Below are 14380 nucleotides of genomic sequence, written 5' to 3'. Positions count from 1 at the left end.
CACTAACCTGTTAATAGCTGCTAAGGGCTACAAAATTTAAGATCAGTTGAGCAGCCAGTCACAGCATAGAACAAATCAAAATATCTTTTAAAGTGCAGTAAATAGAAAAAAATCTAGTTACCTTGCCCACATTTATCACATATAACCATTTCATTCGGTGCTTCTGAATACTCTTCCTGACATATTGTACAGACCATTTCCCCACTTTCAGTGGCTCCTAGACAAAGATGAAAGTGTGATTTATTTTTTTTTTTTCAGTTTACATCTGCAGTTGGAATGGTTACCACATGTATGGCTTTTTTCATAATTTCAGTTACAGATCCATGTATTGTAGAAACATATTGTTACAAAGCCTAACTTCCTAACAAAGATAAATTCAGACATTTTATACAGACTGTATGTTACAAATATTTATATGACTTATCATAGACTATTGGATATTTATAGGCCTGTATATTGCCTATTTACTATGCAGTCCATGGCTCCTTAATATCAACAATAAAAATTAAATAACTGAATAAAGAATGTAAATGCAGGCTAAAAATACGTATTAAAAATCCTATCTGGACAACTCATATGTTTTGTATTTACATTAGTTTGTGCTTCTTTTCATGTAAATATATGCACAATTTGGTGCATATCTTTTTGACAGATCTGCCCAAGGTCGTTTAATATTAAACTCCACCACTCTTAGGAGATATGTTATTACTACTTATACATTATTTGCAAGCATACAAAAGCACACAGTAACAGCAGAGGTAAGAAAAAAACATTAGCTTGCAAACTGGAAACAAAACTATCTTGCTCCAATTATACCATGTATCAACGTAAAAATCTGGATTAAAACACAAGTTACTTCATCTACATGTTACCACACTCATGCACTTAAGTTTGATAGCTACAATAAATGAATTGAAGATCATAAACTAGCACTACACTGAAGCAGAAAAACAGTATTTTAAAAGCTTCTCAGAAATAAGGCAGTTGGTTTTCTGCTACTATGCATACAAAATTTCTTCTATTAGCAGATAAGTGTTTAGTTTAAACATCCAGAATTGGCAAAAGCCAGATCAATTTCCATTGTCTTTATATGATGAGGAAGCTGAATCTGATTTACAGAAGAAATTGCCACTGAAATTGTCATCCATGCTTCACTAGCATTAGATTATCAAAATACTAGCTACTCCCCAAATATCTGAAAAATCAAAGCTAATATACAATAGATGTCTCACTTGATAACTGTACATTTCTTTATACCATATGAATACTCCAAAATCTGTAAAGGTTTCTTATGTGCAACAGTTATGGTGTTACTTTTAAATATGAAAACTCCATTCAAACCTAGGATTTTCCAGTCTTTGGTTTCTTTCCACGTCATGTTGTTTCAACTGAAAACAATAGGAGGACATAAACTTGGTGTAAATTAGGGCCTGGGGTTTTCTGTTAAGACAGAGTATTATACTCTATCCCCATCCAAATAAACTCAAACCTGATTATTTTTAGAATTGTTCTCCCCTCCCTGCACATAGTTATGTTAAAATGAAAAACAAAAACAAACCAAAAAAGTAACTGCAATGATAAGGTGTTGTTTGACAATAATACTTTTAAAGAAAAAATAATTGCCTAATTCATGATCCTGGGTCACATTAAATTATATCATTCTTTAGGATACAAGAATATAACGTAATAATTTATTTTAACAGATATAGTAATCTAAACAAATAAAATACCAAACAATGACTACTTCACTGAAGTTCTTGCCTGTTTGTATGTCCTTCCAGAGAACCCAGGATTTGGAACTGTCCTCAAATATAATGAAGCAGTTCTGTTTCAGTTTGTTTATCTGAAAAAAAAAATATATACAGTGGAAGTCATGAGTAAAAGGACGAAACAGAAGAATGTATTTAATACTAAGTGAGACAATAATACTGTAATATTTAACCAACATACAATACTGTAAGACTCCAGCAAAGTTAAAAATTTGTTTACCTTTTTGATAGTTCCAAGATAAAACAAGCCATCTGACCATCTAGCTAGGACATCCTGACCTTCTTCAAATTTACACAGTGGCTTTTTGGCTTTCTGTCCATCACATAACGACAGCTTGGTCAGAGATGCTGAGGTCTTATGGCTTCGACGTAAAGGAGACCGCTTATGGACCAGTGAATTACCCACCGCTGTAGAGTCTCTAAAAAAAAAAAAAAGGGGGGGGGAAGCAAAAGAAAAGATAATCAGAATTAGGTAAGAAACCGTGTACTTCAAATATTAATATGGTTCACAGCTAGAACTCGCTTAGCTAACTCCAGAACTTCAGGTAGCTAAAAACCTGGTCATGTTTTAAGACTTTACACACCTTTAGCAGTGGTGGGTCTCCTATGATAAGAGCCTACAAAATTTGAAAAAAGTTTATATAAAGAAATATGGAGACAGGCAGACACAAACTTTCCAGCTCAGAGACTCTTCAAAAAGTCACCAAAAGCATCAAAGAATGCATCAATAAAATTCAATACAGGATTACTAGAGCAAAACACTAGTCACTTGAGTCACTGATAGCTTTCTAGAATTCCAAGGAAGCTAAAAAGGTACTAACTCCATTACCTTGGTAGGGAGAATAGTAGCTGACAATTAACATGGTACTCAGCAGTCAGTTACCCAGAATAATAATAATAAAAAAAAAAACAAACACCACAACACAACAAAAACGAGGTGGGGGGGAGAAACCAGGTTGAGTGCTATGCCAACTCAATGTCCATACTAACTCGGGTACCTCCAACACTGCATCACACTTTGCTAGTAAGCATAGCTGTAGAGGTTTCCAGCACAGGAAGAATTTCTAAGTGTTATATTTCTAATGTAAAATAAGTTTTCCTCTCTGTTAGAATCACAGAGGAAAAGAATAAGGAAGCAAAAACAAAATATCTTGCAACCTTTCTTCACATATGAAACTAAAAATTAATTACTTGAATCAATAAATCATTTTTTCCCCTCATACAATTCCACAATATATAGCCTATTTATAGATATGTAAATGTGAATATGCTTTTATGTCAGACTAGCTATCAAATACTACGCTCCAAGTAAAGGAGTAAAATACAGAAAATTATAAAATAGGACCAGATGATGCACAAGGAAGAATCTTTATAAGTAACAGGCAGAATTTGAGACTGTAAACCAAAGTTACTATTCCTACATTCAAATGTATTTTCTCCTTAGAAACTAAATGTATGTATAACTATGATGCAAACACAAAGACAGCTCAGGGAGTTAAATAGGATAGAGTCAACTGAAAGAGCAAAGTTTCACCTTGCTCAAGATAGCTTAGGCACATTATCAGCAACAAAAATATCTGAATTAATCACAAAGCACCAAAAAAACCAGTAAATGAATCAGTGTCCTATATAGTTTGACAAGAATTACTGTTCAGATGTTAGAGAAGTTATTGTAAAGTTTCAATAAGAACGGAATTCCTTCTCCCTAAAAAGTTTACATTCAATATGAAAATAAAACTGGAATTATAATGGCTTAAAACATAAAAAAATATGTAAAAAGACAAAAGCTAATATTCTAGAGAGAAATCAGCAATTATTTTTATTTTTGTACTAAACAGTTTAAACCAAGAAGGTTAGATACAATAAAATTAGACAGCTGTATTAAGCATACTTATAATCAGTGTAAGTCTAAACAATCACGACAGTAAGAGCAACCAGTGCTCAGTGATGGGTCAGACAAGTTTCCCACATACCCCAGTAACCCTGTCAGCCTCATGCACAACCGGGTTACCAGTTTAAGTTCTGCCTGATCCCAAATACAAAAATATTCAGACAGGTGACTAGGGAAGACCAGAGGAACAGACAAAACTTAGAACATCACTAGTCTCCCAGATATTCTCTAGGTTTCTTACAGGCTGCGGGTCCAAAGATCTCAAGCAGTAATGTCTTTTTTTTCTTGTTCTCAATGGAATTTTCTTCTGCAAGTTTTTCTATGTGTTTTGTTGAACCTGTAAAGCAGCACTTTTTTTGGCTTGTTTCACAGCTGGCACTTCGTCACTTCATTTGACACCCTTCATCATTGCATCAGAAAACTAAACTGTCATTTTCCATCTTCTCCCTTCGTGCCCCAGTAATGATGTTTAGACCCAGACGGACATATTTCCCAGATAAAGAATCCTACCAATTCTGTTGCTTTTCATGTGAAAGCTGTTTAAAGTTACTGCTGCTCTTCCCCAGTTCTTCTCTAACCTCTGATAAATAGGACGAGATACACGCAGCATTCAAAGTAAGTTTACAATAACAGAGTGACAGCATGGCAGCCCAGGCCATTTTTTATCCTTTGCTCCTTTCCGACTAATAACATTTGTAGCCTACCCCCCCACACACCCTGCAATTGGGCATTGAGTTAAAAATTTCAAAGAATGATTAGAATCTGCAGGTTCTTATTCTAACTGCTCCCAGACTATTGTTTCTCTTCCCACAGGGTATTACTTCTGTTTGCACCAGATTTCATTTGCCACTTTATTATCCAGTCAATAGTTTAAAGTCCTTCTACACTTCCTACGTTATTCTGAATAACCTCATACCTTTAGAACATTTCATCATTTAAACTTACCATCTTTTCTACATCACTGCAAGATTTTGCCCCCTATCTTGTACAGTAGTTTATATTTTTGCAAGGGCCTCTGAAGCAGGGCCCCAGCCCTTAACTCTTGTTGCAGCCACATTCTGCTGTCTCCTTTGTATCTGTGCAACCACTTACTTACACACCCAAGTACCACACAGGCTCAGAAAAAAAATGTGTCTGAAGTCAGGCAGTCAAGAGACGGGAAAAAAAAGGGTTTACCTTCCTCAGTTCCCCAAACCTTTCTGACTACACACACACCCAACTTTGCACAAAGAAAGCAACGTTCAAAGGCTAGGCAAGGCTTGATCAAAACAGACTAGAAATAGTTGTGAAACTAGAACCCGGTCTCAGCCAACAAGCCTTTTCTTGGAAAGGACTCACCATAACAAATACTAAAGTATTTGGACACTTCAAATTACATCTATGAACTTGATTTAGCATATTAAATGGATCAATAAGTTGCCATGTGTAGTTCAAAGCACCTAAAGCAAATTCACTAGTGCACCTTGAAACATTTTAACAAGTGTTTTGACAGAACTACTCTTTTCTAGAGATTCAAAGACTGTCTTCCCAGCTTTTCATCTGGTTTGATTTAGGAGACTAGAGAAAGCAGCTAAAAGGCAGGGATGTTGCCTCTTTTCCCATTCTTGAAAAAAGGTGTGAAAGATCTTGTATAGAATAAGCAAGAAGACTCAATCAATTCATTTATTATACATAATCTAGTACAGATTTCCATTTAAAAAAATCAATGATTTTTATTAGTTTTATATTAAACAAGTCTTCAAAAGCATATGACATTCTCTCTAGTACAGAAGTTTGTCCCATATCTTCCCTTCAAATTATAACAAAAACGTGTTGTGCATCCCTTTCTGGCACAAAACACTTAAATGACTCTATACATTGACTTATACAACAGCCTAAATTCACAATAGCTACTTCAGACACTGAAGGATCTTGACACACAGTAAAGGTCTGAGCCAATAAAGCAGACACTTCTCCATTGTCCACATTGCTCTCTTTGTGGGAGATAGCACTGCTGAAGTGATGACTAAACAGCTCATGAAGTAGCTCCTGCTGTGGCAGTTTATGGTTTATCTAACACATAGACTGAAAATAGAGTTAGTTATCACAATAGGCTGACACTTGGAGCTAGCTTAACAGTTGCTTTCCACATGGATAAGAAGTTCCTCTTCAGGGAAACGTTCCCTCCATGTTTTTGATGGAGATTAAGTGGCAAGACCTACCATTTTAACAAATTGACTTTAATTAGCAAGCCATAAGTTAGTTAAAGTAGGTGTCTCTGAAGTGCCTTCTGGAAACACTACACAAGAAATCACAAGAAATTCACCGCATACCAGCATAAACACTACATGCCTAAAACGTTAATAACTTTCTCATCTGTCTTGCCACAGCACACTCTGCTGTAGTGGAGTACTAAAAAGCCATACCAACCATTAAAATAAAATTTCTGTTGAAAGTTAAGTGAAAATGCAAGCTGAGGATAGCTTCTTCCTTGGTAATTCTGAAATTAATTTAAAGCTTACACATTTTCCAGAAGCTTGCTTTTAAGTCTTCCCTAAAGTTAGCTCCATAGCACCTTCCTACCATATCATTTATAGTTAACAACAAAATTAGTAATCTTTAAGTAACACTTTCCACACCATCTTAAAAGTTTCTCTCCAAGAACTTCTCATTGCAAAATATCCAAAAGAAGTCTTAAGTTTTTCAAAAAAAACTTGTCTGATATAAAAATCTACTTTATCTCATTTGACTTGCACAAGTTACATTGCATGTCATACAGCACGCCCAGCCTACCTTAGTTTACATCCTTTACTCAATACCAAGTATATTGTGGCTGTATTCTTACTCAAGCACTTACAATGCAAAGAAAGTACTTACACACCCATACAATCTTTCGTTAGTTAATGGGGAAAGCCAGTAAAATGTGTCTGCACGTAGAAATACGCTTCAAAATAGAAGTGCACTTTTGATAAGTTGATCTCACAAAGTACTGAAAATGCTCATTGATTTTTTCACCTCAGGGTCTAGGCCATAACCATAGATATTCTCAAGCAAGAAAAGCAGAAGACTTTCTATTCATCCACTTCACAAATTAGATTATAACATGCTGCACCAGCAGGTGACAGTTTCTATTCTTTGTCAACAAGAATGGCAAACTCCCTCTGAAGGTAAGCTGCCTAAATCAGTTCGATTTGTAAACTGCGACAGCTTACTATGCATAGCATTGTACTTATCAAAATCAGATTTCTGTTAGTTTTGACTTCCTTATAACTCTCTCTAACCTTTATTAGAGGTTAGAAAATGTCAATGTTCATTTGGTGCCTCTGACTCCTCTACCTCCACAGCAATCCTATAGAAGAACCTGAAAAGTTAGGGGAAAAAGATGTGAACAGGCTGGAGGATTAAAAAGACTGAGCACTCTCCCTCTTGATTCCAAGAGTCTTTGCTCTCAGTAGCACTGCCAGGGTAAAGTTGTTCATACTCCTGTACTCCTTCAGTTGTAACAACTGCTGTGAAACAACTCCTGTTAAGAAAAACTCCCTTGACAGAGTTATTTTTTCAGCCATCTCAGTTCACTGATTTGTTTCACAGAATGGTTTGTCAGCACAACAGAACAAATGCAAACAAGCAACTTGGGACACAAACTCCCTCAAAATGGCACCACCAGACTGCATGACTGAACTACAGACAGTTTCACTGACAATCCATGCAATTTCAGGAAGTTTCTTCCAGAAGGGCTGCCTGATTCACAAATATTGCAACAGTAACAGATGATAGCTACCATATGAGTACAGATAGTTTTTGGAAGCCAAATTAAAGATACTAAATTTTAACAACTAAGTGCCCAGAGCACATTTCAATCCACTGAGACAACTCATAAAAGTGGGACTCACAGGTAATTCATTTATTCCCAGTAATTACAAATCACAATGAAGGGAAGATGAGTTTAGAGAGCCCAGCAGATTTAGCAGAAGGGAAATGGGACTAGAAAACACACACAGAGCATCCTACTAAGACAACTCACATAGATTAGGATCTCTCTCAAAATTGGAAAACGTGGTATCGCATAGGAGAGGAAGATCTAGTGAAAGAACTTACTGTAACTAGAGATAATCAGTTTAAGTTCTGAAAGTGTCACATTACTATTGATTATTCACAATTGTTGTGTCTGAAGTTACAAACTACACTTTTATTAAACTTTAAGGAAAACTGAACTAAGAAGAAGGGTTGTGAAATACCAGAAGTCTGTTCTGCTCTCCATAAGACAGAACAGTTAACATCTCACAGGGAATGGGGGAGGGTGGAGGTCTAGCAAGGGCTCAGAACACACAAAACTGAGGGCAGTTTCACACACGGCTTATCCAATACAGCAGCTTGTTCCCCTCCCACCAGCTCTGGAACGACAAGCTGACTTCTCCATAAACTTTCTATTCCGTTTTCTTTTCCCTTCATATGGATTAATTTTCCGATATTTTAAACAAATTAAACCACTTCACAAAAAGGTCTGGTAACTAGACAAGCCAGGTAAGCAGCAAGAATTCACAGCCAGAAGACAACAAAGAAGGGAACTGAATCTTTTCTGAGAGCCACAATCTTAGTTGGTTTACCCAGCACCACATAACCAAGACCAAGCCATGCTTCCAACGTTGCCGCTAACCTGTGACTGGGATCCAGTACCTCTGTTAGCAGCTGGAGAGATGCTGGATCCCAGCCCCATGTTTCACCCCATCTTCCTCGCATCTCCTCTGTCATTTAGGAGCTCTCATGCCAAACTTTATCCATTCACTGTGTCAACCATACCTCTTCTCCCCCAAATAAAAAGATTCTGCTGGGCCAAGATGACAGACAGACCTAACAGAACACTACCTCCGCCCCAACCCAGCCCAAACTTTGGCTAAGTCTGATTCAGAAAACAAAGAGTTCACTTTGCTTTTCATAATGGCAACTTTGTTGCAACAGTCACTGTTCCAATTATGCATGAACAGGCTATTATATTAGTAAATTGCCATTAATTTCTTTCACGCAGAGTACCCAGTACAAACCTAGATTATAGTCTATCCTTTTATGCTACTTCATGCAGCCAAATGAGTATTGAGCTCCCAGCACATCTACAAGATATACTTTGAGCTCCTTATCTTTACGCTATTTTGTATTCTGGTACAATCAAAAGCCTAAGCCACATCAGAAGAAGAATAAAGGGACTCTAACCCAGTCTAGAAAAGCAAAGAGTAATGGTTGGGGAATAAGAAATACATTCTCAAAATTATTTTCAATTTTTACAGTTGTTCAGGATGATAGACTAATTCAGGTTAGAAGGGATCTCAGGAGTTCTCTGGTCCTGCTCAGTGCAGCATCAGCCATGAGGCCAGACCAGGTGGCTTTAATCCAGTCTGCCCTTGAAAGCCTCCAGTGATGAAGGCCACACAACCACCCTGGAGCTTTCTTCCACTGGTGAACTCTCCTCATGGGGACACAAAAAAAAAAAAACCAAAACCCACAAAAACCAAACACAAAAACATCCCCCCCACCCCCCATACCCATCAGAATCTCTCTTATTTCAAGATGTGTGTTACCTCTTGTCCTCCTGACACAACTACTGTGAAGAGACCAATTCCATCTCATTCATCTTCTCATAGGAGCTGGAATGCTGCTGTTAGGCCTCCCTGAAGCCTTTTATTCTCCAGGATGAATGAGCCTGGTTCCCTCAGCCTCCTCTCATAAGGCAAGTGGTCTAGTCTCCAACTGTCTCAGTGGCTCCCCACAAAACTTGTCTAGTTTGATGTCTTTCACAGAACATCTAACAAGTTCTGTGTAGAAGGAAATAATCACTTCCCCTCAATTTTCTGGTCCTGTTCCTGTTAATATAGCCCAGGATACCACTTGCCTTTGCTCACAGGATACCCTGCTGGCTTGTGTTCTGCTTTCCGTCTGTGAGATCCCCAGCCAATCTTAGCCTGAATGAAGTTCTTCATTCAGATGCAGGTCTTTGCTTTTGTCTGTTGAATTTCATGAGGTTCCTGTCAGCCACTTCCTTCAGCCTTGCTGAAGTTGAGGTAAGCAATATCCACTTCTCTCCCCTTGCTCACAAATCCTGACTTTTTTAACACAGAAGGTGGTCAGGTTATGATTTATCCTTTGTAAATATACACTGACTGATCCCAGTCATCACCTTTCCATGTGTCATAGAATTATTTAGGTTGGAAAGGACCTTTAAGATCATCAAGACCAACTGTTAACCTTGCACTGCAATGTCCACCACTAAACCATGCCCCTAAGCACCACATCTACACGTCTTTTAAGTACCTCCAGGGATGGCAACTCAACTGCTTCCCTGGGCAGCCTGTTCCAATGCTTGACAACCCTTTCCATGAAGAAATTTTTCCTAATATCCAATCTAAAGCTCCCCTGGCATAACTTGAGGCCATTTCCTCTTGTCCTATCACTTGTTACTTAGGGGAAGAGACCAACCCCCACCTCTCTACAACCTCCTTTCAGAAATGTCTTCCAGGAAGACTTACTCCATGACTTTCCTAGAGACCAAAGTGAGGTTAACCCTAACCAGCCTGTGGTTCCCTGGGTTGAACTTTTGGCCTGTTCTGAAGACAGGTGTAACATTTGCCATTCTCTAACCATTACAGATACCCCCTGTTCTCCACAGCCTACAATGGTAAAGAACAGCCCCACAAGAACACCACACAGTTATCTTGGTGTTCATGAAAGCATCCTATCTGTTCTGCATGAGTCAAGTTCACATGTTTGTTTAAATACGCGCAGCAAGACAATTCACAGGCCACTCAAGCAAGCAACGCATAACAAATCCACCATGAATAAAAGTTAAAGTATTATTTAAGGAAGAAAAAACTTTGTTCCATCAATGATTTCGGGGCAACCACTCTATATAAGCTGCTCCTTGTCTGCAAGATGAGAAATTGTAATATGTTTACTTCTCAGCTCTACCCAGTCAACCATGATACCACCCATCATGATCACTTGTGACTTTCATGCAATACATTACTACCCCAATAGGTGATTGTTGTTTGGGTGTTTTTTTTAAATCCCTTGAAAGAGCCTTACATTTTGGCTATGATTTTTGCTCTGAATTCTTCTGTCTGATTAGACAAAGAACTCCCTAGTAATCAGAGAACATCTTTTCATTAGTGTGTTTTTTCAAGTAGCTCTATGCTTTCAAAACTACATCCATCACATTACTTGACAAAAGCATTAAGTTTTGCCTCTAAAAAAAAAAAAGTGGTAATAAGGACCAAGTGAGTCCCTGCGGCCCATTCAGGTGATTAGCAGTCAGGTCTATGAATCTGTTACACATTAGAACGAAGTTTAGCCAGAAGATGGAGGGGAAGTGATTATTTCCTTCTATACAGAACTCGTTAGGCAGCATTTAGAATACTGTGTTTTGGTTCTGACACTGCAAGAAAGACATCAAAATAGATGAGTTTGGTGGAGGGCCACCATGACAGTCTGAGCTGGGAGCACTTGCCCTATGAGAAGAGGCTGAGGGAACCAGGCTCATTCAGTGAGGCCTAACAGCAGCAGCCTTCCAGCTCCTATGAGAGGATGAACGAGATGGAATTAGCCTCTTCACAGTATTGCATGGTAGAAGGGCAAAAGGTAACACATATGTTGAAATAAGAGAGTTTCTGATGGGGGGAAATGTTTTTGTGTTGCTTTTTTTTTTTTTCCTCTCTCTTTCCCCCCATGAGGACAGTTCAGCAGTGCAACAGGGTCCCATCACTGTGCGACCTCCATGACTGGAGGCTTTTCAAGGGCTGACTGGATAAAGCCACCTGGTCTGGCCTCATGGCTGATGCTATTCTGAGCAGGACCAGAGAACTCCTGAGGTCCCTTCTAACCCAAGTCATCCCTTGATCCTGTGAAGTATGACTGTCCTCAATACGACTGATTCATACCATTAAAAAGAGGTAGCCACCAGGATAAAGTGCATTTTCATGTCCATAATACTACAATCATTTGTGATTTTGGTTTTACTTACTCACACTCTCCCTCAAGAAATAAAAAATAACTAGAAGTGTTTTAATTCTATTCGATATGCAAAGTGAAATTATTAGTCTTTAAAAGATCGTTATAGAATGACATATATCCCTACATATTTAGTATGTAGGGAAACAGGATAGGGCATTCCTGTACTGTAAGAGCCATTTGTTTGGGCCTGATAATCTGTTTTATACACAAAGCGGCAGAAGGTAGTACCAGGGAGAGGACAATGGTATCAGGTCGCAACACACCTTTTCAGAGCAGATCTTCCCTTAATTGTGTACTTAGCACCTCCTTGAACACAGCCGCTTCCTTTTGTATTTCTACAGCATCCAAATACAGGAGGCCCAGCAACATACCTAAGCGAGTATAGGATGAGCATGCACCCAAGCAGTGAAAGAGGTAACAGACAACATGGTGACCTGCACGGGGCCGGGGAGGGCGGGGGGCGCGGTGGGATGGGGCGGCGAAAGGGTTTCAGAGCTCCATGAAATTTCCTTCTTTAAGGCTACTCACAAGGACAGCAACCTTCATAAGCACTCCACAGAAAGAAATTAAAAATAAATTAAACATAAATAATTATTATCCTCCAAGATATTTAGTGAATTAAATATGTTCAGACTCATCAGGAATGCTCTCATCATTAGCTCCCTTCCTCTCAAAGAAAATTAAACCTCTTGATTTCATTCATCCATAGAGAGCCTATCTTCTAGGAAGAGGCCATCAGCTTAAAATCTAGACAATTCAAAGTGTAAGTTCAACTAGTTTCAGTGCTTTCAGTAACAGGTACCTCCCTGCCCAAGGACCCTCCAGCAATACCTGTGGTTTTATAATTCTTCTCCTGGTGCGTTTTACTCAAAGACACACTTCCCCTCCATTTCCTGCAAGGAAGGCCTGTAAAGAAGGTGAAACCAACTCTGCAGCAAGCTCGGAGGTCAACCACACAAAAAGTACTGTCAATTCAGAAACTAAGAGAATATTCATATTGGCTTCTAGTCACATGTGTTTCTTCCCTCCAACAAGCTTTCTCCTCCACAGCTAGCAGGAAGAGCACAAAATATGCTTTAAAGCCATTTTAGGTGCTTCTAGTACTATATTCATTCACATCTGTCCCCAGGAAACACAGAGGTCCACTCTTTACTAGGAAATGAACTGCAACTTACTTGTTACAGCTGCTCTTCTTATACACTTTACCTGATCTCCAAATGCAGGGAAGGACAAATATAATGTATCTGAGGCCAGCCTTGATACTAACTAATAGTACGTATGTCTTTCACCTATTTAAAAAAAATATATATTATACAACTCGACAATTGGTAACTAGTCATATTAAGACAACTTTTGAGAAGCAACCTACATTTCATTTAAAATTACTCCCAAAGCAGAAAAGACAGCTTGTTGAGAAGCCACACATCTATATTTGACAAAATAAGAGTTAACTGTGGAAAACCTTACTAAATTATACTCTCAGTTTAGATCCACATTTCACCAGCTTGTAGCTCCTTGCAAAGATCCTTCTCACTTTAACTACTTTATTACGCACCTTCTTTCATATTTTCCATCTTTGTTTTCACTTATTCTCCTTCCACTAAAAAGCTATAAACCTACTAAGCTGTACTCTAATATTACAGGAACAAAGCTTTTTTTCTTCTTTTAAATTCAAATGCTTTCAAGTTTATTGCAATTTGAGCACTCGAAAAAGGGACAAACATTGACTTGTTAACTTTTACCAACCTGATTACAGATCCCAAAAAAACAGAAAGCTGTTTTCTTATTATGCCACCCTTTTGACAGTTTAGGTACAAAGCACTAATCACTTTCCCTTACACTAAGTCAGGAAAAAAAAAAATCATGCAATTATCCATTACTATGTTTGGCCTTTTAAAGTCACAAGCAGGGCCTAACTATCAGAAATTCAAGAAACAAAATGTTACGCCGCTTTCCTGGCAGGCCCTTTCATTAAATTACACAGGCCTTCTCCTTTAAATAGCACCCAGATACTCCATGGGTGGATGATAACCCCTAGTATTTCAACGCTAATATCAGTGTCCAGAGCACCCAACACAGCACCATATTGTTCTCTTCGACTAACAAAAGTATCAATCCATTCTTCCTACAGAACTCAAACACCAAAAGAAAAGAAAACGCGTTATTGCACATCCTTTCAGCCAGCAACAGTTAACATATTTTAGCGAACCAAAAACGTAAGCTTCCAAACACGTTCAAATCGCCTAGCCTGAAACCAAAAACAAAGTTACCAGCGACCACCACCTCTTTTGTGCTGCCCTCCTCGCACTCGAGCAAACGCAGCCTACTCGGACAATATCCCTAAACAAGAAGATATTAAAAAAAAAAAAAAATACAGCTGGCGCAAGCCTCGCCGCAACCTCACCGCGGCGGCAGCACCTCCGCAGACCCCGGCGGACGGCCCGCTACCTCCCTTCCCTTTGTTTTGGTCACTGCGGAGCACCGCTGACCCCTCGCTCGCCTTGCCAGCCTCCGCCTCGGAGGGAGCTTCCTCCCCCTCCCCCAAAGAGCCTCCGGGGGCCCCCCAGCGCCAGAGCGGGGCCCCTCGCACCCCCTCCCCGGCGGGTGGCGCGGCCGCCGCGGGGGAAAGGAGGCGGGAGGTGTGGGGGGGATGCGGCACCGGCGGCCCGAGCTGCAGGGCGCGCCCGGCCTGCACGGGGCCCGGCCGCCCCTCCTTCCGCGCCCCCCCCTCCCCACCGCCGCC

At 39.3% G+C, this 14380-nt stretch overlaps 1 protein-coding gene across 4 annotated transcripts in view; it reads right to left on the bottom strand.

Moving 5' to 3' along the window:
* Positions 1–14380, bottom strand: part of MTF2 (metal response element binding transcription factor 2) — a 31840-nt gene that overhangs the window by 17156 nt on the left and 304 nt on the right. For 3 of the 4 annotated variants that reach the window (XM_063344387.1, XM_063344388.1, XM_063344386.1), the window contains exons 2-4: positions 1990–2188; positions 1762–1843; positions 122–217 (exon numbers count right to left, since the gene is read on the bottom strand). In XM_063344387.1, the coding sequence (XP_063200457.1) occupies positions 122–217; positions 1762–1843; positions 1990–2188 (377 nt within the window). Of the gene's footprint in view, positions 1–121; positions 218–1730; positions 1844–1989; positions 2189–14380 lie in introns of those variants that run through there. The other variant, XM_063344389.1, reaches the window with a different exon arrangement.

Source organism: Chroicocephalus ridibundus, chromosome 8, assembly GCF_963924245.1.
Source record: "Chroicocephalus ridibundus chromosome 8, bChrRid1.1, whole genome shotgun sequence".
In the NCBI taxonomy this organism is placed as follows: domain Eukaryota; kingdom Metazoa; phylum Chordata; class Aves; order Charadriiformes; family Laridae; genus Chroicocephalus; species Chroicocephalus ridibundus.
The sequence above is the reverse complement of the archived record's forward strand: the minus strand, read 5'-3'. Positions and strand labels throughout refer to the sequence as shown.